A 27,292-nucleotide genomic window follows, 5' to 3' on the forward strand; every position below is an offset into this window, starting at 1 on the left:
CAAAAATTGTTATTAGGCGCCCCTGTTAAACAGGGGCAGAAAAATTAGGCCTTAGGCACTGGTGGCGGAGCACAGAAAAACAAAATTTCTTACTAGCTAACAGCATGAAAAGTGAGGAGGAGAAGGATATTCCATCAGCAGCACAACAGGACAGTCACTCAGCATCAGCAGTCTCAAAGGGATCTGATATTTCAACACAAAATTCTTATTCAGTAACATCAGCATCAGGTGCTTGGTAGCCGGTGTTGATCCAAGCCTGATTCATTTTGATGAAGGTCAGTCGATCAACAGAGTCGGTGGAGAGGCGTACCCTGTGATCGGTCACAAAGCCTCCAGCAGCACTGAATGTACGTTCTGAAAGAACACTGGATGCAGGGCAAGCCAGTAGCTCAATTGCGTACTGTGCAAGCTCTGGCCAGTGATCCATCCTCAAGACCCAGTAAGCCAGAGGATTTTCCGTGGGGAAGGTGTCCAAGTCGGATCTTGCCGCTAGGTATTCCCGGACCATGTAAACCAGACGCTGGCGATGGTTGCTGGAACCGGTCAGACCTTGGGGCTGCGGACTAAAAAATTGTCTGAACGCATCGGTCAGACGGCCACCTTCTCCACCGCTCCTTCTCTGACTCACCGAAGCCTCAGCAAGACGTTGTCCAGGGCCAGGTTTTGGTAATCCCCCCGGTTCTGGGAACGCATTGCACAGACCCTTCTGCAAGGCCTCCCGCAGTAGTTTCATCTTCTGCTCCCTCTGCGATGGCAACATAAGATCCGTTACCTTACTCTTGTAACGTGGATCAAGGAGAGTTGCCAGCCAGTAATGATCCCTCTCCTTGATAGCACGTACACGAGGATCCTTATGCAGGCTTTGCAGAATCAGGGAGGCCATGCAGCGTAGGTTTGCAGAGGCATTCGGGGCACAGTCCTCTGGGTCACTGAGGACGACAGGATCCTCAGCCACCTCATCCCAGCCACGTAAAAGTCCACGTGTTCCTTGGGACTGTAAATGATCCCTTGAAGACTGCTGCTGTTGATGCTGAGTGCTAGGCTCCACCTCCATGCTGCTGATACAATCCTCCTCCTCCTCCTCTTCCTCATCCTCCTCCTCCTCTTCCTGTGTTCCAGGTGGGCAAGCAGGAACAGTGTCTGGATAAAGGGGGCCTTGAGAGGTAAGGAAGTCCTCCTCTTCCTCCCTCTGTTCTGCCTCAAGGGCCCTGTCCATTATTCCATGTAGGGTGTGCTCCAACATGTGAATAAGCGGGACAGTCTCACTGATGCATGCACTGTCACTGCTCACCATCCTCGTGGCCTCCTCAAATGGTGACAGGACAGTGCATGCATCCCTGATCAAGGCCCACTGGCGTGGTGAAAAAAACCCAAGCTCCCCTGAGCCAGTTCTGCTGCCATATTGGCACAGGTACTCATTGATGGCCCTCTGCTGCGTGTGCAGCCGCTGCAGCATGGCCAACGTAGAGTTCCATCTGGTGGGCATGTCACAGATTAGGCGGTTCTTGGGCAGGTTGTATTCCCTCTGGAGGTCTGTCAGCCGAGCAGTGGCATTATATGACCTCCGGAAATGCACACAGACTTTCCTGGCCTGCCTCAGGACATCCTGTAAGCCAGGGTACCTGCCCAAGAACCGCTGCACCACCAAATTGAGAACATGCGCAAAACAGGGCACATGGGTGAGTTTTCCACGTCGCAGGGCAGAGAGGAGGTTGGTGCCATTATCGCTGACCACCATTCCAGGCTTCAGCTGGCGTGGCGTCAACCACCTCTGAGCCTGCCCCTGCAGAGCTGAAAGAACCTCTTCCCCAGTGTGGCTCCTGTCTCCCAAGCACACCAGCTCTAGGACCGCATGGCATCTCTTGGCCTGCATTCCTGCGTAGCCCGTCGTACGCCTACGGAGCACGGCTGGTTCTGAGCCAACATCACCACAGGAAGAGGCCACAGAGGAAGAAGAAGAGGAGGGGGTGGAGGAGAGAGGTGTGTCACAAGCAGTTGTAGTGTTTTGGAGGCGTGGTGGTGGAACAACCTCCAAAACTACTGTGCCTTGACCTGCGTCCTTCCCAGCTGCCAGCAGAGTCACCCAATGGGCCGTAAAAGACAGGTAACGTCCCTGTCCATGCCTGCTGGACCATGAGTCAGCGGTAAGATGCACCTTACCACTGACCGCCCTGTCCAGCGAGGTATGGACATTGCCTTCCACATGCCGGTAGAGAGCCGGAATCGCCTTCCGTGAAAAAAAGTGGCGTTTGGGTACTTGCCACTGAGGTACTGCACATTCCACAAACTCACGGAAGGGGGCAGAATCTACCAACTGAAAAGGTAGCAGTTGAAGTGCTAGCAATTTTGCTAAGCTAGCATTCAACCGCTGGGCATGTGGATGGCTGGGAGCGTACTTCTTTCGGCGCTGCAGCAGCTGGGGCAGGGAAATTTGTCTGGTAATATCAGTAGATTGGCCGGATGTACTACCACTACTACGTTGTGACACACCTATTTCTACACCTTCGGTGCAGGCTGCAGAGAGGACTAGGGGTCTAGTGGGGTTTGAGGTCACAGAAGGGCAAGGGGAGGACCGCTTTGGTCTTTGGTGTGGGTCTTTCTGGTATGCCTGCCAACGAGCTGCATGGCAGGTCGACATATGTCTGGACAAGCATGTGGTGCCCAAGCGGGTGATGTTTTGGCCACGCGAGATACGCTTGAGACATATGTTGCAAACAGCAAAGGTAGCATCTGATGGACAGGTTTCAAAAAAGGCCCACACCAAAGAACTTTTGCTGTACCGTTGAGACACAGCAGCGCCACGTAATGCAGTTGGTGTACTGCCCTTAAGCTGACCCCTGGAGGGCTTCCTGCCTCTTTGAAGATGTGCCTGTGCCTCGTCCTCTTCCTCCTCCTCCTCTCTCCTACCAGGCACCCAGGTAGAGTCAATGACCTCATCATCCCCTCCCTCCTCATCATCACTGGCGACAACCTGGCAGTATGCTCCAGCTGGGGGAACATCACTCCCAGATTGTGGTCCCTCTCGGCCACCCCCTCTCCCTGGGCTCACATCAATGCCTTCCTCTATCAGTGTTCCGTCATCGGAGTCTTCAAAACGCTGTGCATCTTCAGCTAGCATGTACCCAACACTGTGTTGAAACAGTTCGGGGGACTCCTCAGGAGGACACGGTGGGACTAGGGAAGGATTGTGTGATCCCATTGTGCAGAGGGTAGAGGACGCCTTGGCAGCTGCTTTGCCAGACAAACTATAATCAGTCTGTGTGAGAGAGGATGAGGAGGATGAGGACGGCTTGGTCATCCACTCAACTAATTTCTCAGCATGTTGAGGCTCAACACGGCCAGCTCCCGAAAAGAAGGACGAGCGGCCACGTGCTGAAGAGGATGCACCACATCCATCACCAGCGTTACCTCTAGATGCAGAGCCTGCTTGCCCTCGTGACTCTCTGCCTCTCTTTGTCCTTCCAGCCATAGTTATGCGTTCAGGTGTTATGTAACAAAATAGTCGCTGTCACACCAACTGCGTTCAGATGGTATTAAACAGCAACCACACAGTAAGAGCGACTTGGCTCAAGTGTGAAGTAACAAAATAGTCGCTGTCACACCAACTGCGTTCAGATGGTATTAAACAGCAACCACACAGTAAGAGCGACTTGGCTCAAGTGTAAAGTAACAAAATAGTCGCTGTCACACCGACTGCGTTCAGATGGTATTAAACAGCAATCACACAGTAAGAGCGACTTGGTTCAAGTGTAAAGTAACAAAATAGTCGCTGTCACACCAACTGCGTTCAGATGGTATTAAACAGCAACCACACAGTAAGAGCGACTTGGCTCAAGTGTAAAGTAACAAAATAGTCGCTGTCACACCGACTGCGTTCAGATGGTATTAAACAGCAATCACACAGTAAGAGCGACTTGGTTCAAGTGTAAAGTAACAAAATAGTCGCTGTCACACCAACTGCTTTCAGATGGTATTAAACAGCAACCACACAGTAAGAGCGACTTGGCTCAAGTGTGAAGTAACAAAATAGTCGCTGTCACACCAACTGCGTTCAGATGGTATTAAACAGCAACCACACAGTAAGAGCGACTTGGCTCAAGTGTAAAGTAACAAAATAGTCGCTGTCACACCGACTGCGTTCAGATGGTATTAAACAGCAACCACACAGTAAGAGCGACTTGGCTCAAGTGTAAAGTAACAAAATAGTCGCTGTCACACCAACTGCGTTCAGATGGTATTAAACAGCAACCACACAGTAAGAGCGACTTGGCTCAAGTGTAAAGTAACAAAATAGTCGCTGTCACACCGACTGCGTTCAGATGGTATTAAACAGCAACCACACAGTAAGAGCGACTTGGCTCAAGTGTAAAGTAACAAAATAGTCGCTGTCACACCAACTGCGTTCAGATGGTATTAAACAGCAACCACACAGTAAGAGCGACTTGGCTCAAGTGTAAAGTAACAAAATAGTCGCTGTCACACCGACTGCGTTCAGATGGTATTAAACAGCAATCACACAGTAAGAGCGACTTGGTTCAAGTGTAAAGTAACAAAATAGTCGCTGTCACACCAACTGCTTTCAGATGGTATTAAACAGCAACCACACAGTAAGAGCGACTTGGCTCAAGTGTGAAGTAACAAAATAGTCGCTGTCACACCAACTGCGTTCAGATGGTATTAAACAGCAACCACACAGTAAGAGCAACTTGGCTCAAGTGTAAAGTAACAAAATAGTCGCTGTCACACCGACTGCGTTCAGATGGTATTAAACAGCAATCACACAGTAAGAGCGACTTGGTTCAAGTGTAAAGTAACAAAATAGTCGCTGTCACACCAACTGCTTTCAGATGGTATTAAACAGCAACCACACAGTAAGAGCAACTTGGCTCAAGTGTGAAGTAACAAAATAGTCGCTGTCACACCAACTGCGTTCAGATGGTATTAAACAGCAACCACACAGTAAGAGCGACGTGGCTCAAGTGTAAAGTAACAAAATAGTCGCTGTCACACGGACTGCGTTCAGATGGTATTAAACAGCAATCACACAGTAAGAGCGACTTGGTTCAAGTGTAAAGTAACAAAATAGTCGCTGTCACACCAACTGCTTTCAGATGGTATTAAACAGCAACCACACAGTAAGAGCGACTTGGCTCAAGTGTGAAGTAACAAAATAGACGCTGTCACACCAACTGCGTTCAGATGGTATTAAACAGCAACCACACAGTAAGAGCGACTTGGCTCAAGTGTAAAGTAACAAAATAGTCGCTGTCACACCAACTGCGTTCAGATGGTATTAAACAGCAATCACACAGTAAGAGCGACTTGGTTCAAGTGTAAAGTAACAAAATAGTCGCTGTCACACCAACTGCTTTCAGATGGTATTAAACAGCAACCACACAGTAAGAGCGACTTGGCTCAAGTGTGAAGTAACAAAATAGACGCTGTCACACCAACTGCGTTCAGATGGTATTAAACAGCAACCACACAGTAAGAGCGACTTGGCTCAAGTGTAAAGTAACAAAATAGTCGCTGTCACACCAACTGCGTTCAGATGGTATTAAACAGCAACCACACAGTAAGAGCGACTTGGCTCAAGTGTAAAGTAACAAAATAGTCGCTTTCACACCGACTGCGTTCAGATGGTATTAAACAGCAATCACACAGTAAGAGCGACTTGGTTCAAGTGTAAAGTAACAAAATAGTCGCTGTCACACCAACTGCTTTCAGATGGTATTAAACAGCAACCACACAGTAAGAGCGACTTGGCTCAAGTGTAAAGTAACAAAATAGCCGCAGTGACACCAACTGCCTTTAGTTGCTATTAAACAGCACGCACGCAGTAATAGCGACTGCGGTCAAATGCGATTTAACAGCACGCACGCAGTGGCACCAACTGCCTTTAGTTGCTATTAAACAGCACGCACGCAGTAATAGCGACTGCGGTCAAATGCGATTTAACAGCACGCACGCAGTGACACCAACTGCCTTTAGTTGCTATTAAACAGCACGCACGCAGTAATAGCGACTGCGGTCAAATGCGATTTAACAGCACGCACGCAGTGACACCAACTGCCTTTAGTTGCTATTAAACAGCACGCACGCACGCAGTAATAGCGACTGCGGTCAAATGCGATTTAACAGCACGCACGCAGTGACACCAACTGCCTTTAGTTGCTATTAAACAGCACGCACGCAGTAATAGCGACTGCGGTCAAATGCGATTTAACAGCACGCACGCAGTGGCACCAACTGCCTTTAGTTGCAATTAAACAGCACGCACACAGTAATAGCGACTGCGGTCAAATGCGATTTAACAGCACGCACGCAGTGACACCAACTGCCTTTAGTTGCTATTAAACAGAACGCACTCAGTAATAGCGACTGCGGTCAAATGCGATTTAACAGCACGCACGCAGTGACACCAACTGCCTTTAGTTGCTATTAAACAGCACGCACGCAGTAATAGCGACTGCGGTCAAATGCGATTTAACAGCACGCACGCAGTGACACCAACTGCCTTTAGTTGCTATTAAACAGCACGCACGCAGTAATAGCGACTGCGGTCAAATGCGATTTAACAGCACGCACGCAGTGACACCAACTGCCTTTAGTTGCTATTAAACAGCACGCACGCAGTAATAGCGACTGCGGTCAAATGCGATTTAACAGCACGCACGCAGTGACACCAACTGCCTTTAGTTGCTATTAAACAGCACGCAGTAATAGCGACTGCAGTCAAATGCGATTTAACAGCACGCACGCAGTGACACCAACTGCCTTTAGTTGCTATTAAACAGCACGCACGCAGTAATAGCGACTGCGGTCAAATGCGATTTAACAGCACGCACGCAGTGACACCAACTGCCTTTAGTTGCTATTAAACAGCACGCACGCAGTAATAGCGACTGCGGTCAAATGCGATTTAACAGCACGCACGCAGTGACACCAACTGCCTTTAGTTGCTATTAAACAGCACGCACGCAGTAATAGCGACTGCGTTTCTGTGCAATTCAATAGCCCAGTTGCATTAACAGCGACTGCGCTTCTGTGCAAATAAATTGCACACGTGCAGTAACAGGTAATGCGTCTGTGTGTGCAATTAACTAGCACACGTTAAATAACACAGAATAATTATATTTAAAGTAAATCCCTAATGCAGGCAATACAACACGTTAGAGCGCTGCATGTAGAACAATCTCCTGCCTGATAGATAAACTAGCTGAGCTGTACAGTTTATAAATATATTGACAACGCCTAAGGATGTGAATATATTCTCTACAAACTGTACTTTTAACTATACTGACTACACTTCCTACTCTATCTATCTTTCTATCTTTCTATCTATCTATCTATCTAGTTAAGACACTGTGTCTCTATCTCTCTATCTCTCTCTGTCTGACTGACTGATCTTCTCTAGAACCGCCAACACACTACACTAGGCAGCCGTGCAGGCTGCCTTTTATAGTGGGGGGCGTGTACTAATCCCCCTGAGCCATAATTGGCCAAAGCCACCCTGGCTTTGGCCAATTATGGCTCTTCGTTTTTTGAGCGCTGTGATTGGGCAAGCATGCGGGACATACAGCATGCTTGGCCAATCATCAGCGCTCAATGCCCCAGTGAATTATGGGACGTTTAGTGTCATTCGAATTTGGCGCGAACGACCCGTTTTGTTCGATTTTCGCCGAACGATCGAACGACCGATGTTCGATTCGAACATAGGTTCGAATCGAACGCGGAGCTCATCCCTAGTGGTGACAATTGATGGCACAGTGGCTGTGTTTGATGGCATGGTACAGTGGCTGCATTTGATGGCATGGCACAGTGACTGCGTTTGATGGCATGGCAGTGACTGCATTTGATGGCATGGCACAGTGGTGCGAATTGATGGCATAGTGACTGCATTTGATGGCATGGCACAGTGGTGATAATTGATGGCACAGTGGCTGCGTTTGATGATGTCATGCAAGAGACTGCATCAAAATTTTTCAGTAGGGGGCCAGGTAGTATGGGAAAGTTTGGGCGGAGTTTGCCTGGAGATGGACTTTGAAGAGCACTTGCCATGAGAAAAATTTGGGGGTCACTCCCTTCCTTCTGAAAATGCTTTTTGCCTTGCCGTGCGTGGCTTTAGGTCTTCTGAGTCACAGACCCAGAACAAGAACACGGGTCCCTTAAAATGTGTGAATATTGTTTAGGCAAGTGAGGAATGCCATGCATGAATAGAAGCACCTGTACATAACGTGTTAAGAGTGAGTGCCCCCTATACCCATAAGTGCCCAGTACTTTCTTTGGCAGTGGAGGAGGGAAGGAAAACTGAGTATGCCCTGATTGGTGCCTGTGCTTTAAAGAGAACCTGTTGATTTGCCCTACGCGGTACATCGTATACCCAAGCCATGCATGAGTAATTACGGGGTAAGCATTAAGGACCAACATTACTACTGTAATGCTATGTATGCTTTAGATATTTATATCTTGTTTTTATTTGATATAGTGCTATGACTACTAGCATAATATACCACCCCCTGAAGAAGACCAGCAGGCGAAACATGTTGGGAATTGACATGCAAATTACCACTATGAAATTGAGGAAAACATGAGATGTGTCAAGACTATAAAATTTGGGGGTAACCATTACTCCCTTCCTTCTGAAAATGCATTTTACAAGGCCGTGCGTGGCTTCAGGACTACTGGGTCACAGACCCAGAACAACAACACGGGTCCCTTAAAATGTGTGAATATTGTTCAGGCAAGTGAGGAATGCCATGCATGAATCGAAGATCCTGGGCCCTAAGCTGGTTGGAGAACAGTGATCACTTTATTAGTGCTAACATGTTTCAGGGGATTGGGGCTCCCCCTTCCTCAGAAACAAGGGTTGTTGTAGTGCTATGTCTGGTGGTATTGGGAACTGCGATCTGTGTCCTAATAATTGCAGGTGAAACAGACTCTCTGGAACACCCTTATATTATTAGGTATTAGACTGCATTGCCCAAAACCAATAGCTCTAACACTACCAAAGGATCGAAGAAGGGAGAGCCCCAATTCCCTGAAATGTGTTGACTATTAGCTGGATTCACGTAGGGCCGCGTATTTTTGAGCCTGCGCAGCGTATCGTATTTACGCTACGCCGCCGTAAGTCAGAGAGGCAAGTGCTGTATTCACAAAGCACTTGCCTCCTAAGTTACGGCGGTGTAGCGAAAATGGGCCGGCGTAAGCGCGCCTAATTCAAATTGTGAAGAGGTGGGCGTGTTTTATGTAAATAAACCATGACCCGACTTGATTGACGTTTTTAACGAACGGCGCATGCGCCGTCCGTGGACATATCCCAGTGTGCATTGCTCCAAAGTACGCCGCAAGGACTTATTGGTTTCGACGTGAATGTAAATTACGTCCAGCCCCATTCACGGACGACTTACGCAATCAACGTAAAATTTTCAAAATTCAACGCGGGAACGACGTCCATACTTAACATTGGCTAGGCCAGCTATTTGTTCGACTAACTTTACGCCTGAAAACGCCTTACGTAAACGGCGTATCTTTACTGCGACGGGCAAGCGTACGTTCGTGAATAGGCGTATCACGCTGATTTATGCATTCTAAGCATTAAGGATTAACATTATTGAATATATATATAAATTATTGTAATGCTATGTATGGTTTAGATATTTATATCTTGTTTTTATTTGATAAAGTGCTATGACTACTAGCAGAAAATACATTGCCTGAAGAAGCCCAACGGGCGAAACATGTTGGGAATTGACATGAATACCGCTATGAAATTGAGGAAAACATGAAATATGTCAAGACTGTACATGGTTTTATATGAATTTGTCTTTACAATTTTCTTTCCAATAAATAATGAACTTTTAAAGAAGTTTATGTTAGTTTATATGTGCACCCGAAAGGTCCCAACGTTGCTTTTGTTCTATTTGAATAGTACAGGATGTGCTGCTGTATTTTGAGTGGTTTGAACACTGTTTTCATATGCAGGCATTGCTCACGTATGCGTTCGCTTCTGCAGGCGAGCTCGGCGGGACGGGGCGCGTTTAAAAACATTTTTTATTCGTATTTATTTGACGTCACCTCCGCCCTGCAGTGATTTGGAGACGGATGTGGGGGCCATATTCCCCTCACTCTTCTCAATGCCAAGCCGGGGAGCAGACCCGTTTGCCTCCCCCGCTACCGATGGCTCTGATAAGCGGCGGAGGGCACCAGAGAGCGGAGTGAGGGGGGTCCTCTCCCACTGCAGATAAAAGTGATCTCGCGGCGAATCTGCTGCAGAGACTACTTTTATCTGAAATCGGACCACTCACTTAACCACTTAAGGACCGCCTAACGCCGATATACGTCGGCAGAATGGCACCGCTGGGCACAATCACGTACCTGTACGTGATTGTATAAAGCCCAGCGGTGGGGAGCGCGCCCGCGGCACGCTCCTGCAACCCGGTCCGAAGCTCCGTGACCTCGGCCGCGGGACTCGCGGACCCGATCGCTGCTACAGTCCCGCGATCGGTCCCCGGAGCTGAGGAACGGGGAGAGCCGCGTGTAAAGACGGCTTCCCCGTTCTTCACTGTGGCGCTGTCATCAATTGTGTGTTCCCCAATGACGTCACACCTACAGTTGTAAACACACTTCAGGGAACACATAACCCCTTCAGCGCCCCCTTGTGGTTAACTCCCAAATTGCAACTGTCATTTTCACAATAAACAATGCATTTTAAATGCATTTTTTGCTGTGAAAATGACAATGGTCCCAAAAATGTGTCAAAGTTGTCCGAAGTGTCCGCCATAATGTCGCAGTCACGAAAAAAATCACTGATCGCCGCCATTAGTAGTAAAAAAAAAAAATTAATAAAAATGCAATAAAACTATCCCCTATTTTGTAAACGCTATAAATTTTGCGCAAACCAATTCGATAAACGCTTATTGCGATTTTTTTACCAAAAATAGGTAGAAGAATACGTATCGGGCTAAACTGAGGAAAAAAAAAATGTTAAATATGTTTTTGGGGGATATTAATCATAGCAAAAAGTAAAATATATTGCATTTTTTTCAAAATTGTCGCTCTATTTTTGTTTATAGCGCAAAAAATAAAAACCGCAGAGGTGATCAAATACCGCGAAAAGAAAGCTCTATTTGTGGGGAAAAAAAGGGACCCCAATTTTGTTTGGGAGTCACGTCGCACGACCACACAATTGTCAGTTAAAGCGACGCAGTGCCGAATCGCAAAAAGGGGCCTGGTCTTTTACCTGCATTTTGGTCTGGGTCTTAAGTGGTTAAAGGGGTTGTAAAGGTTTGTTTTTTATTGACGATTTGCAATGACGATCTGCGGCGGAATTTCGAGCATGCATATCTGAGATACGTTACGCCCGCAGAAAGATACGCTTATCTTTCTGAATCTAGCCCTAGGTTTTTTATCGTAATACGATAAAAAAATCTTCTGCCTTTAAAAACACATTCAAAGTCAGCAGCCACAGGATTTGTAGCTGCTGACATTTATTTTATTTTATTTTTGTACAGACCGGACAATCGCTTTACAGATTACCTTGTCCCAACATTTTATATGTGTCTGTAGTACCATGTGATTGAAGTATCCTGTTCTCTTTGTATTGCTTCCTTTTAATGACATTCCCAGTGATCCTGCCAAGCCCTCTGCTTTCCTATTTCAAACTGGCCAAGCTAGGCATGAGAGCACATCCATTCTAGTGTGGTCAGTTTTAATGGTTGTGCAGGGAGAACAGTCTGCCTGTACTCTAATTGACTTCTGCTACAGACCCCCCCCCCCCCGCACTGACATTTACTGGGCAGACCAGTGTGCTGTTGTTTCTCCTCCTCTAGCTGCTATGCAACTGAGAACAGAGAGTATGTGGTAGATTCACGTAGAATGGCGTATGTTTGTGCGGGCGTAACGTATCGTATTTACGTTACGCCTCCGCAACTTTTACAGGCAAGTGCCGTATTCTCAAAAAAAAAGTTACGGCGGCGTAGCGTAAATAGGCCGGCGTAAGCCCGCCTAATTAAAATTGTGAAGAGGTGGGCGTGTGTTATGTAAATTAACCGTGACCCGACGTGATTGACGTTTTTAACGAACAGCGCATGCACCGTCCATGGAATTTCCCAGTGTGCATTGCTCCAAAGTACGCCGCAAGGACATATTGGTTTCGACGTGAACGTAAATGACGTCCAACCCCATTCACGGACGACTTTACGCAAACAACGTAAATTTTTCAAATTTCGCCGCGGGAACGACAGCCATACTTAACATTGGTACGCTGCATATACGCCTCATATAGCAGGGGTAACTTTACGCCGGGAAAAGCCTAACGTAAACAGCGTAACTGTACTGCGTCGGCCGGGCGTACGTTTGTGAATTCGCGTATCTAGCTGATTTACATATTCTAGGCGTAAATCAGCGTACACGCCCCTAGCGGCCAGCGTAAATATGCAGTTAAGGTACGACGGCGTAAGAGACTTACGCCGGTCGGATCTAATAGAAATCTATGCGTAACTGATTCTATGAATCAGGCGCATAGATACGACCTCTCAGACTCAGAGATACGACGGCGTATCTCCTTTGAGAACCTGGGCCAGAGAGTATGTGATCACTTATGAAAAAAAGTAAAACACAGATATGTATATATTTTTTTTATATATACTGTATATACACAAATGTTTGCCTTTCATTTATATTTTAAACTGAATGGGTTGTTCTACAAGGTGAGGGCTCACTTAGACACTTTAAAAAAACTTACCTGCCAAGTCATTGGTCCTGTTGTTTAAGCAGTAGCAATATCTCATGGGAAACTTGTGGTAATCTACATGTTTTAGGTTAGAAACTGCAAAGGAAACCATGAAGAATGATAATATTACATTTTACATAGTAAAAAAAAAACATCCTAGTTAAAGAGTTTTTTTACCCCAACATTTCCTATTCCTGATATGTGGCTGCTGTACCATGTACCTGTATGAATATGCTTCCTTTGTGTGAAATCCCTGATGTTCCTGCCCATCCCTGTGCTCCCCTATTTAAAACTGACCACACTAAGCAAGAGAGCACATCCGTTCTCTAGCTATGTTGGGAACTCTACTCTCCGCCAATGATCAGACTTGCATACCTTCCAGCTTTTTGAGATGGGAATGAGGGACACCTATCAGCAAAAGTATGCAGGAATAGGACACATCCCCTGTCACGCTCCCTTAAAGGAGAACTGGAATGGGCTACAATGGAATGGTTTAGATCAAAGAATAGTCATGTGTTAGAATGACCCAGTCACAGTCCAGACCTAAATCACATTGAGAATCTGTGGCAAGTAGTGTTGCAACTAACGATTATTTTCATAATTGATTTGTTGGCCGATTATTGTTTCGATTAATCGGATAATGGATAATCGGATAACGGATAAAAAAAAATATTTGCATTTAAAAAAAATGTTGGGCCAATTTGTTGTTGGGCAGATTACAAAACACAAATTGCTGCAAAAACACATTGGGCTAGATTCAGGTAGGGGCGCGCATAGTTACGGCGGCGCAGCGTATTTACGCTACGCCGCCGTAAGTTAGAGAGGCAAGTGCTGTATTCACAAAGCACTTGCCTTCTAAGTTACAGCGGCGTAGCGTAAATGGGGCCGGCGTAAGCGCGCGTAATTCAAGTGTGGATGAGGGGGCGTGTTTTATGTTAATTCTTGGTGACCCGACGTGATTGACGTTTTTCCCGAACGGTGCATGCGCCATCCGTGGAATTTCCCAGTGTGCATTGCTCCAAAGTACGCCGCAAGGATGTCATTGGTTTCGACATGAACGTAAATTTCGTCCAGCCCTATTCGCGAACGACTTACGCAAACGACGTAAAAAAATCTAATTTCAATGCGGCAACGACGGCCATACTTAACATTGCGTGCGCCTCCTAATAGCAGGAGTAACCTTACGCCGAAAAAGCCTAACGTAAATGACGTACAAAAATAGCGCCGGGCGTACGTAAATTTGTGAATCGGCGTATCTAGGTCATTTGCATATTCTACGCCGAAAACGACGGAAGCGCCACCTAGTGGCCAGCGTAAATATGCAACCTAAGATACGACGGTGTAAGAGACTTGCGCCAGTCGCATCTTAGGCTAATGTCGGCGTATCTTGCTTTCTGAATACAGAAAGAAGATACGCCGGCGCAGATTTGAATTTACTCGGCGTATCTATAGATACGCCGGCGTAAATTCTCTCTGAATCTAGCCCATTACATGCTTTTCTGCAGCTTCTCCATTGAAGTATATTGAACCAAAAAAAAAAAAAAATAGCACCGCTTTGTGTTAAAAAGTCCTTGCCCTTTCCAAATACACAGCAGCTGAAAAAAATCCTGGATGTGAACGTGTCCCATAGGAAAACATGTAAATGAACTGTAGTGTGTTTCTGCAAAAAGCACCAAAAAACACAGAGGTGTGACCCCAGGCTTGAGATGTTTAGTAACCTAATGGGGTTAAAAAAACTAAAATAAGTACAAAAAGAGCAAATTAATCGCTACTGTAAGGGGTTCATTTTTTTACTGTGGGACAGTGAAAGTAATATTTACAGTAGCGATTTGCTTTTTTGTACTATAAAGGGCTAATTTTAGTTTTTTTAACCCATTATGTTACTGGCCGATTAATCGATTAATCATATATTTATTTGTACATTTTTTGGTCAATTTATCATTTTCCTTTCACTTCACAATTATGTGCCACTTTGTGTTGGTCTATCACATAAAATCCTGATAAAATAAATGTATGTTTTCGGTTGTAACATGACAAAATTTAGAAAATTTCAAGGGGTATGAATACTTTCTCAAGGCACTGTGTACTGGATGTATGAAGAATGGAGCACCTTACATTTGGTGAGGTTACGAGTGGCCATGGGGTTATGCTAAACACAACCTTCCAATGATCAGGTGGAATTCTAATCCCTGGTCCACTCACTCCAGTGGAATCCCAAGCCTAGGTCCACTCAAGACACCATGATGGTCAGAGACACTTGGATATTGATTGAACCCATTGTTTGCTTTTGTGACAGAAGTGCCTGTCATGAATATGCAATAGTCTGGCAGCTTACCTGTTTCCATCTGTCCATTAAGAGGCCTGACTCGGTTCTGGTTACCTTCTTATCTCCTCTACTTCCTGTATGGCCCCACCCAGGCCATCCCAGGAAGTCTATATTAACTGTTGCACTACAGGCCTGCAGTGCTGTTCAACAGTGTCGTTTGCTTAAGTTCCTGTCTGCAGTGTGCTACGATTACCTTCCTGTGTACCGTTTTTGGCTCGTCCCTGACTTCTCCTGTTTGCCTGTGCCCTTGACCTTTTGCCTGTCCCTCGGTTACCCTGTCTGCCTGTTGCCCTGACCTCGGCTTACCCATCACTTCCGTTTGTCCTGCTTGCTGCTTCCCCTCTCTCTCTGTGGAGCGTGACCTAGGGGATCCCAGGGGTCGCGACCTGGATCCAGCTGCGGCGAAGGCCATCCTCACCACTAGAGGCTCTGGTGAACACAAAGCTGGGTCTTAGACTCCGCGCCCTGGGCGATCTTGGGTTCATGCTTCCTCTCTGATAGCAGCAGTCAGCTATAGGGTTCACTACCCTGAGGTGGAGGAAGTAGAGGAGATAAGAAGGTAACCAGAACAGAGTCAGGCCTCTTAATGGACAGATGAAAACAGGTAAGCTGCCAGACTATTGCATATCCATGACAGTTCCATTCGGTGAATAGGAAATGTTGTTGGTACTTGGGAACACCATTGGAGGTGGAAAAGACAATCTGACTAGTGTGGGGAAACCTTGACAAAGAGGTGATATGGTGATCACCACAGATGAGACTTTGTGTGACGTGGTTCCACAACTGTTACCTGAGGAAGTCACAGATAGTCAAAAAACAAGTCTTTTGGCGTATTAATAAATACACTTTGTCAAGATTACTCAAACTAGTTAGATTGTCTTTCCCGCTTCCAACAGGGTCTCCAAGCACCAACTCCATTTGCAGTTCACCAATGGGCACCTCTGCCACAGAAGGAAACATCTTTTTTTTTGGCATTGCAAGAAATCCAGTGCCCTCCTGTGTCCGGTGCCCCCTGCAATATTATCTATTTCATCCACCTAGTTGTCCTCTGTGAACTACAGTACCCCTTTATCCCTAATTTATGAAAAAGGTGTGATGGTAGGTGTTTTGTAGTCATAAAAACGTTGGGGTTGATTTACTAAAGGAAAATAGACTGTGCACTTTGCATGGTTGGCCAAAGGCAGGGTGCCTTTGGCCAACCATGGCTAAGGGGGGTAAGTCCATGCCCCACACTATGTAAGGCTGCTTACATTGCGGCCGTACATAGTGTAATGAGTTAGAGCAGCAAAATGAAATTTCTAAAGGAAACAATGTAATTTAAAACTGCTTGCGGCTGTAATGTATTGCCGGATCCTGGCAATATACATAAAAATCATTGAAACAAATGGCATGAGTGCCACCCCCCCCCCCCCCTTTTCGTCTATTACCAGCCCCTTCAGGTCTGGTATGGATATTAAGGGGAACCCTGTGCCAAAGTGAAAAAAATATGGCGTGCGGGTCCCCCCCAAACTTCCATACTAGACTTTTATCAGAGCACACAACCTGGAAGGTCGCAGGAAATGGGGGGAGGGGTGAGAGAGCACCGCCCCTCCTGAACCGTACCAGGCCACATTCCCTCAACATGAGGAGGGTGCTTTGGGGTCCCCCAAAACACTTTGTCACCATGTTGATGGGGACAAGGGCCTCATCCCCACAACCTTTGCCAGGTGGTTGTGGCAGTCTGCGGGCAGGGGGCTTATCAGGACAAGGGGGCCTCCAGACCCCGGCCCCACCCCTATGTGAATGGGTATCGGGTACACTGTAACCCTACTCATTCACCCAAAAAAAGTGTCAAAAAAGCAAAAATTACAAGAGACAGGAGGGCACTTTACAAAGTTTCACAGTCTATTTGCCTTTAGTAAATAAACCAATACAATACAATGGTTGGGCATTGTCAACCCAGGACAGGAAGTGTGATCCTGGCAGGACCATCAGATGAAAATTTAAGAAAAATAATCTAAAAAAAGGAAAAACAATGCAGCCACCACATCGAATGACTGGTAAGCTACAATATACAACACCCTTGTTCTAGATATATAGACACTATAATGAAGGACTGAAATCGATAAATCAAACAACACATACTATTATAAATAAGGATTGAAACCTTGTGGAACGCAAAGGAACTGTATGAAGTCACACTTAGAAAGGAGAAGAAATTGTTGGCACCTGGGAAACAAATAAATATCAATTAATAATGAGAAAAGCTATAGTTCTACAATAGCTCATGAGCTATGATTAAGCGCCTAGGTTAGCGTGAAACACGTTAGCTGATGGCTATATTCCCTCATCTGTACATTGTGGATTGTCATTGTGAATCAATAAAGGTTAATCTTTTAAATTGTATTTTTAATAGGATTTTTTTAAGATTAAAAACATTTTAATAAGTTACGCATATAGTACATAAAAGAACAACCGACAAACATTAAAGGGAAGGTAGAGATGAATTTAGCAGTACCATGAAATAGCAACAAAGTAGATGACAATTTACTACATTGACATAAATTGAGCAAGATCTATAAAAAATATACACACAAAAAAAACATTGCTTAACAGGTAAAGGTCTATGGAAGTAACAGAAAGGGGGGGGGGGCACCATGGGTCTCAGGGTTCAAAAGATCATACAGGCATTGAGAACATAGTGACATAAGAGATATCTATCTAGGTGACTAGGTCATAAAGGTGATTATACGGAAGTGCGACCAACCAGATTTTTCTTCACACCATACTAAGCCAATATGCTGCCTACAAATTGCAATTAATGAATACAGATAGTAACTGTTCTGGTGATCACATGATTGGGAATGACACCCATCCTGATGCCCCGATCTCTAGACATGTGCAGTGCTGAAAAATGTGTTTGTTTTAGTTTCATTCGTTTTTTTGTTTTGTTTTTTATTTTTTGGGTCATTCGTTATGATCGCAATTCATAAATTCGTAAATTCGTGAATTCCAAAATTCGTAGATTAGAAAATTTGTATATTTGAAAATGTGAAAATTCGTAAATTTGTAAATTCATAAATTCGAAAATCCAAAAATAAAAATGAATATCTGGAAATTCGAAAGAACGAAAATAATGACCAATGACTAACGAATAATAACGAAAAAAATAACTAACTATTAAATGATAGGTATTGGAATTTCCTTTTTAAATTTGACTGTTAGTGAACGTAACGCATACGAATTTCGCCTTCAACTGTGGGTATAGAAATGGGTATATTGGATTGTACGATATTTTTTATTTTTTTACTTTATGGTTGAACTAGATGGACTTGTGTCTTTTTTCAACTTGACTAACTTTATAAATATGAATTTATCCGAAGTTATGAAATTTCCGAAAAAATGAATGCCGCACTCTAAACAAATGGAATGGAACAAATTAATGATAAATAATAATAATACAACGTTTTTATTATTATTGTTATTTATTATTATTAATCTGTTACGTTCCATTTGTTTAGTTACGGCATTCGTTATTTTGGATAATTTGTGACTTCGGATGTATTCATTAGGTTCTCTAACAGTCAAATTTGAAAGGAAATTCCAATACCTATAATTTAAAGGGGTTTTAAAGATTTTTTTTTTTTTTTTTTCATAATAAGCATCCTTTACCTGCAGACATTCCTCTTTTCACTTCCTCGTTGTTCGTTTTTGCTCAGAAGTTGCTCTATTTCTTCTCTGTTCTGTTCACTTTCTGCTTGTCTGATTTTACTGTCCACCGTGATGGGAGGCTTTACTGCGGTGGTCAGTGACGTGCTCACCCCCTCCTGGGAACTACATCTGTGCGGCAGGACGCTCTCTACGTGTTAGAGACTTCAAGGAGGTGTGAATTACTGGGCGTGCCGCAATGCATACTGGGAAATGTAGTTCTTACATGAACGAGCGCCGCAAACCAGGAAGTGAATGAGAGAACAGAAACTAGAACGCCGGAGGTGATATAGATGAAGAAATTTAATAGGTATTTACTAGTTTTTTTAACAGAATCATTACACTATTCTGTCTGTCTACCTTGCAGACATTAATTTTAGGCAAAACATTTTTTTCCTTTACAACTCCTTTAAGTGGTTAACTAATAAAATTCTTTTGGAAAAACTGAAGGAAATGCCAAGAATTTGGGCCATGACTTCACATTCAGAACATGATTCTACTTTGACAATGTTGGCCAAATGGGGATTATATTCTCCAATACATAGGAAAATGTTAGAAATTATTAATTATATTTAATTAAATGACTTATAATTAATTATTAATATTAGAAAAAAAAAACACTTATGTTAACCCCTCCAAATTATCTCTTCAAATAAAAGATCTCAACATAAAATCAATTTTTCTACAATCCCGAGAGTTCACTCACCCCTAAGGGCCCGGTTCAGCATTCCATTTACCAGATCAGTAAAGTTGAACTGAGAGAGGTCAACGGAGGCAGCTGGGATCTCTGAAACAGAAATAGTCCTTATTTAGCCCTCATGTATTCACTCACGGCACTTAAACAACGTCCTAATAAAAAAAGAACTGAACTGCATGGCTTTATCTACACAACCTTTATCTTGAATTGTACCTGAAAAGACCAAAGTATTCCTATTTTAATAAATTGTATTCACCGTATTTATCGGCGTATACCGCGCACTTTTTTGCCCTGAAAATCAGGGCAAAATCGTGGGTGCGCGATATATGCCGATACCCGATTTCCCGCGCCGAGTTTGAATACTGCGCCGGCATTAAACCAAGCGCAGTACACTTGTGTATAGTCGGGCAGGCTCGGCTCCTCTTGCGCTCACGTCCTGGACGTACAGGACGTGAGCGCGAGAGTAGCCGAGCCTGCCCGACTATACACGAGTGTACTGCGCTCGGTATATGCCGGCACAGTATTCAAACTCGGCACGGGAAAGCGAGGATCGAGCGGGGAGGACGCCGCAGAAGGACGCCGGACCCGACGAAGAGGACATCCGAAGCCGCAGACGGACGCCGGACCCGACGAGGCCGCCGATGGACGCCGCGCAAGACACCAAAACTGTAAGTACTAAAATCTTTTTTTACAGGAATGTCGGGTCCACTTTAGGGGTGCGCGCTTCATACGCCGGAGCGCGCAATACAGCGATAAATACGGTATTTATTATTGATAAATGTTCCTGCAATGTATAAATAGATTCTCTAGCACAGTATGTACGGGTCATGGACTTTAGACATGGGTGAATTGTTTGCACCTATCTCATATGTGTAATGTATTGCTTCTTGAAGCGGAGTTCCGCCAATTTTTCTTTTTAAAGTCAGCAGCTACAAATACTGCAGCTACTGACTTTTAATATTAGGACACTTACCTGTCCTGGGCGCCCACGATATTCTGCACTCAAAGCCAATCTGTCCCTCGTCTCTTAGGGTGGAGGGAACGCCATCTTCGGTGAGGGAATCAGGAAGTGAAGACTTGCGGCTTCACTTCCTGGTTGCCTACTGCGCATGCGCAAGTCGTGCAGCGCGATCCCACTGGTCCCTGTGTGTCTCCCAGAAGACAGCGGGGGGGGGGGGGGGCGAAGTAGGCGCCGGACGTGGCATAGGTCGCCGCAGGGACCTATGCCCGGAAGTGGGAGAAAATACCTGGATTACACAGGTATCCGCTCCCTCCTCCCCCTGAAAGGTGCCAAATGTGACACCGGAGGGGGGAGGATTTCGAAAAAAGCGGAAGTTTCATTTTTGGGAGGAACTCCGCTTTAAAGTGTTACTAAACCCAGGAGCCTGCATTCACTATATCTGGTCTCCCAGTTTACAGAACATGGAAATGCAATTATTTTAGTAAATATGAACTAATAAATACCTTTTCTCATCATCAGTATATAGCAGTCTTGTGACTTCTATCAGTGTCTAGTTAAAGCTTGTAGGAGGAGTTTTCATTCTCCCCTGATTGTCCTATGAGGCTGCAGGACCCTTGACCCTCTGTCTGGACAGATTGGACGCTGATTGGCCCTGTGCTGGTCACATGCATCCTCCCAAGAAAAATAAAAAAACTCTCTAGCAATACACACCAAACTAGGGCCGCCATCAGAGGGGTACAACCGATACAACTGTAAGGGGCCGTCTGGCCAGGAGAAGGCAGGACAGGTGAAGGTGTGCGCTCTAGAAATGATCTTGCAGCTTCGGCTGCTCTTTGTGTCATTGAGCTCAGACATCGAGCTCTTTACTGCCACCTCTGGTTACTATGTGCATGTGCACCCCTCGTGTGAGCTACCCGTACTGTGCTCCCCTGTGTCAGCAACATGTCAGCTTTGTGAAAACGAGCTGGGACTAGGTAGGAAGATTTCCTTTACAAGTAGGGGCTGTGAAGGAAAGGGAGGGGGCTGTTTGTGTACAGAGAGGGGGTTGACATATATAGAGGTGTGTGTGGCGGGTGGGGCTGGCATATATACAGGAATGAGGGAGGGCTGACATATATACATGATTGGGGGGGCTGACTGCGTACAGGTGAGGTGGCCGGTGTGTGGATTTGGTGGGATGGCCTGTGGGCAAGCCATGGGAAATGTTGGTGGTCAGGCTTGGGGGGCCCAGGCCTAAAGCTGTGTAAGGGGCCCAAAGATTTCTGATGGCTGCCCTGCACCAAACTGAGCATGTGCAGAGTGCCCCCAAGGCCCTGTTCTATCAGAAGATGGATTGGGGACAGTGGAAGAAGGGGAGGATCAGAGGAGAAAGGATGAAACTGCCTTTTTACACAATGCAGAGGATTAACCCTGTAGGTTCCACAGTGAATATAACAAGCATTCTTTACTACCTTTACAGACTGATTTTACTGTTGTGGGTTTAGTACCACTTGAACACTTTTTTTGTGTGTATTTAAGGTAGCTTAGTCTACTTAATTTATTTTTTTGTAGTTGTTTCTTTTTGTGGACTCTATTTGTTTACTGCCACTTTACATGTTTTATATTTAAATTTTTCCGAATTAACTAATTTAATGAAATTCGTTAAAAAACGAATTTGAAAGGAAACAAATTGCACTAGTCTGTATAGTCTGATGCTTGGGGTAAATTTGCAATCTACAGTCCAAACCTAATATACTGATCCTGCCTGGTAATTAGGGAGGTTTGGTCTCAAATTGCTATATTCTGGTTCCAAAGTGGAAGTACTTGTAGTTTGGGAGAGATACCCAGGATGAGTGTCAGGCAGGGTGGAAGGAGCAGGGATGGGATGGGGGAGTGGATGGAGCAGGGATGCGATAGGGGTTGGATGGAGCAGGGATAGGATGGGGGTGGATTGAGAAGGGATGGGATGGGGGGTGGATGGAGCAGGGATGGGATGGGGGGTGGATGGATGGAGCAGGGATGGGATGGGGGTGGATGGAGCAGGGATGGGATGGGGGTGGATGGAGCAGGGATGGGATGGGGGGTGAATGGAGCAGGGATGGGATGGGCAGGTGGATGGAGCAGGGATGGTATGGGGGGGTTGATGGAGCAGGGATGGTATGGGAGGAGGATAGAGCACCCAAAACAAAGCACCCCCCAGCACATTTACTCACCCCCCCCCCCCCCCCGTAAAATGACTCTCCTGGGAGCACAAAGATGTCCCCCTCCTCTGCAATACCTCAGCCCTGGGCAGGTGCTGTAGCGCATTGTCTCTCTATTTCCTCCTCAGGTTGCTCAGCTGAGGAGAAGGCGGCTGTGCAGTGAGTGCAGCTGGCCGGGGAGAGATGTGATTGCAGCTTATGGGACAGTGTCAGTCAGACACCTCTTTCTCTGCCTCACTCCCTCCTCCCCCACTCACCCCGCACATCGCATGCAGCTGAGGAGATCTGAAAGGGAAGGAGGGAGCCGCTGCGCCGATGCCAGACTGCCAGTCTCAGCCTGGTGTCACCCTCTGGGGGGTGTCATCCGGGGGTGGACTGCACCCCCCGCCCCCACCTAGCGACGCCACTGATCATATTAACAAACAGGTGATTACCCGCTTGTTAATGTGAAAAGACTCTCGCTCTCTGTGCAAATATCCAGCTTCTCCCAACCAATACTCTGCTGATAGGATGACATTGTTGTAGAGGTGGGCCAGTAGAGGACACATAGGCATGGCCGCATAGCATCCCCCCCACTCTCAAGCACTCTGTATATGAGATTTTTGTAAGTAGATTACTCTCTCAAATAATGATGGGGGTTGGCTTTAAATGCTGTGATCATTCTAATTGTACCTTCCCCTGTATGTATGTATATATATATATATATATATATATATATATATATATATATATATATATATGTGTGTGTGTATATATATATATATATATATTGAACCTGTATTACCATTGATTATGTCATTCAGCACCCAGGCTTTGTTCTCTTCCTTTTTCACCTATAATATATATTTTTTTTTTTTCACTCTTTCTGGTTTCATGTTTTTTCATTTTTATCCGTTATTTATTATTATTTTTTAATTCTCCTTTTTTTTTCTGAACCTGCGCACTGAAGCAATGGAATGTATGTGCCATTACTGGCAGGAGTGACGTCATTGCGGTTCCAGCCAATCGCAGGGAAGGAGCCCACAATACCAGAAAGTAACTCCGGGAGAGATGTCGCTGGCTGGAGGGGGGAAAGATGTTGTCGGCTGGAGGCATAATGAGCTAGAGGGAGCTCATTATGCCATTTGTATTGTATTTTTTTTTTTTTTAAGCAACCACGTTAAGACTGTCTTTGAATATATAAAAGCATTGACAAATTCTATTTGCTAATTAGTAGGATGTGTACTAGATAATGGATTTGTTAAACACGATTACCTATATTTTACATGTGAATTGTATACCATACTATAATTACATAAGACACACAGGAGAATGCAGGAAAAGTCGGTAAAATCACCAATTTATGTGTACATTGTATGGCCAAATGTTTGTGGACACCTGATCTTCCCATTCACGTGTTCTTGTTAGAAATCTCATTCCAGTTCTGGAAAAGCCTTTCCCAAATTTGCCAAAGGGTTTGAGGGCAAAATCATATAAAATGTAGCATTAACTGTGCCCTTCACTGGAAACACCTGAACTCAATTACCAGTAGGGTTGAGGTCAGAACTCAGGCCACCCGAGTTCCTGTAAGTCCTCAAACCTTGCCTTTACAACCTTGCCCTATGCAAAGGGGCATAGACCCTGGCATTGAACACCAGTACCCGACATCAGTCATGCTGGAACAGAAAATGGCCTTCCCCAAGCTTGCCAAATGTTTGGGGTACACAATTATCTTAAACGTAGCATAACAGTGTCCTTCACTAGAAACACCTGAGCTCAATTCGGAGTGGTGTCAACATCCTTTTGCAGAGGTCAAGTATCCACAAACTTTTGGCTGCATATTGGCTATAACAAAATGTATAGCCCAATGGGGTTACCTGTGGTTCCCAAGATAGCGATCCTTTTTTCTCTCTGTTTATCTCCTGTTAGGCATGGCCCTGTAGGATAAATTTAGTTGGTGACAAGTATATTTGGTATTATTTGACAAATGCTAAATTCATAGCTGTTTTTTTTTATAGGCTTTATGCATGTGGCTTCTGGTGCCCTAAGTAACAGCTTTCTGCTACAACAATTATATACACATGGGGGCAGATCCACAAACAATTGCATTGGCGCAGCGTATGTAAGATACGCTACGCCGCTGTAACTTACTGTTCCCAGCTTCGAATCCACAAAGAATTTGCTCCGTAAGTTACGGCGGCGTAGTATATCTCTCGCGGCGTAATGACGCGCAATTCAAATGCGGCGAGTAGGGGGCGTGTTTCATTTAAATGAATCGCGTCCCCGTGCCGAACGAACTGCGCATGCGCCGTCCCTAAATTTCCCGCCATGCATTGCGCTAAATGACGTCGCAAGGACGTCATTGTTTTGACGTGGATGTAAATTATGTCCAGCGCGATTCACGGACGATTTACGCAAACAAAATAACATTTTTAAAATTATACGTGGGAACGACGGCCATACTTAACATTGAGTACACCACCAGATAGCAGCTTTAACTATACGCCGGAAAAAGTCGACTAGAGACGACGTAAAAGAATGCGGATCGTCGGAAATAGCTCATTTGCATACTCGACGCGGATTACGACGGGAACGCCACCCAGCGGATGCCGAAGAATTGCATCTTAGATCCGAAGGCGTACGAAGACGTACGCCTGTCGGATCTAACCCAGATGCCGTCGTATCTTGTTTTGAGGATTCAAAACAAAGATACGACGCGGTAAATTTGAAAGTACGCCGGCATATCAGTAGATACGCCGGCATACTCTCTTTGTGGATCTGCCCCATGGAGTTTCCTTTTTCCTATTTGCCAGCCAAAAGACGACTGGGTGTATAAGACGACCCCCTAATTTTCCAGTTAAAATTTTGGTTTTGGGATATACTCGCCGTATAAGACGACCCCCCTTCCTACTAGTCTGTCTTGAAACTGAGGGGTAGCCGGAACAACCGCTGACAGAATCTACTGAATCTAATGGTTAACCTGGCCCTAGCTGAAACTAAACTTTAACATCCCCCTATCTACACCACTAAAATACTACAACGTTGTATATTTCCAATTTTCTGCCAAGCTAATTTTTTAAAATAAATTGTATTTATAATCCTAAATACTGATGATTAAAGAGTTAAAGAATAATTCAAATAGCATGCCAATTGACAAGTACGGAATAACTTACCAATGTTGAGAAACAGCAGAAAACACATGAAGCCGGTGACCAGGGTCATGGGGACACTCTCAGGAAAACATGGCATACTGGATCATTGGATAAAACACAGAGGTTCCTGTGTGTGAAATTGGTATTATATTATGGGTGGCATTGCTTAAAGGTTCAGTCCAATCCCAATCTGATATTTCAGCTTTTGTTAGATATTGGAGAGTTAAAGCCCAAAAGCTACGTTGCCCCTGCTCTTTTGCCCCCTTCCCAACACATTGGAGCACCCCTGACACTTTAAAAAAATCTATATATGTAGCTTTTTTGAGGCATATTCAGTCTTGCTCCATAACATCATGGGTCCTCTTCACCTTCCTCTTCCTCCGGCAGTGGGTGGGTCCTAAATGCTGCAGATTGTTCACTACTGTGGCACTCTGTGCAGCATTCTTCTGTGAGTCCAGGAGGGTGTTGTTGTGTGTGGACTTTGACCAACTGGGCAAGATCATTAAATCTGATAGTCAGTTCCTGGTCATCCACTGAGTCAGAGGTACTCACCACATTAAAGAGGAACCCATATCTGCCTGACCCTGACTTTTATTGACTCCTGGTTGTCGCCTGGTGCTTTGGCCAATCGGGAAACAGGTCTCACAGAACTGCCTCCTGATTGGCGGGGAGGAATTGTAGTGTGACCATAGCGAAAATGTATTCGCTATTGTCACACAACAGGGTGGGATCGGGACGCAGTGCTCTGCGCCTCATGCCCACCCTATTTTGAAGCCTGTTAGAGCCTCTGGCTCTAATGACGTGCTTTAAAATACACCCCACCCCCCGCCTATCCCCACCATAGTAATTCATGTGTCTGGCATCCTGAAAGGGGCCGGGCACATGGATAGGGAGGGTGCTAGAGGTGTTAGGGGGGGCTGTGCCCGTGCGTTCACAATGCATGGGCCGCCACTGCTGTCACTGCTGACAGGGCTTCCATCTTCACCCAGTCTTCCTTCCGGGTTTGCGGGCTCAAGCAGCTTGAATAGCCAAGCCGCGATGATGTCACTCCCGCACGCGAGAGTCACGGCCACAGAACAGCGCTCTAAAGGAGCATGCACAGGTGATGTCACCAGCTGCCAAGAGCGAATATCTCCTACACAATGCACATTTAGGAGATATTGATTTTACCTACAGATAAGCTTTATTACAAGTAGGGTTGTCCCGATACCACTTTTTTAGGACCGAGTACAAGTACCGATACTTTTTTTCATGTACTCGCCGATACCGATTACCGATCCTTTTTTTTAAATGTGTCCCCAGAAATGCAGCCATGTGTCCCCAGAAATGCAGCCATGTGTCCCCAGAAATGCAGCCATGTGTCCCCCAGAAATACAGCCATGTCCCCCCAGAAATGCAGCCAGGTCCCCCCAGAAATGCAGCTATGTCCCCAGAAATGCAGCCATGTCCCCCCAGAGATGCAGCCATGTCCCCAGAAATGTAGCCATGTGTCCCCAGAAACGCAGCCATGTCCCCCCAGAAATGCAGCCATGTCCCCACAGAGAAAGCCAACCCCCCCCCCCCCGCCGCCGCCTAGT

The 27,292-nt window shown here is 45.5% G+C and overlaps 1 protein-coding gene across 1 annotated transcript in view; it reads right to left on the reverse strand.

The window, feature by feature from the left end:
- Positions 1-25,968, reverse strand: part of HHLA1 (HERV-H LTR-associating 1) — a 74,015-nt gene extending 48,047 nt beyond the window's left edge. Inside the window, exons 1-5 of the mRNA XM_040352020.1 lie at positions 25,737-25,968; positions 24,441-24,500; positions 19,453-19,533; positions 17,184-17,267; positions 12,746-12,829 (exon numbers count right to left, since the gene is read on the reverse strand). Of these exons, the coding sequence (XP_040207954.1) occupies positions 12,746-12,829; positions 17,184-17,267; positions 19,453-19,533; positions 24,441-24,500; positions 25,737-25,812 (385 nt within the window). The 5' untranslated portion in view covers positions 25,813-25,968. The remainder of the gene's footprint in view (positions 1-12,745; positions 12,830-17,183; positions 17,268-19,452; positions 19,534-24,440; positions 24,501-25,736) is intronic.
- Between the last annotated feature and the right edge of the window lie 1,324 nt (positions 25,969-27,292).

This window comes from Rana temporaria, chromosome 5 (genome assembly GCF_905171775.1).
Source record: "Rana temporaria chromosome 5, aRanTem1.1, whole genome shotgun sequence".
Taxonomy (NCBI): Eukaryota; Metazoa; Chordata; class Amphibia; order Anura; family Ranidae; genus Rana; species Rana temporaria.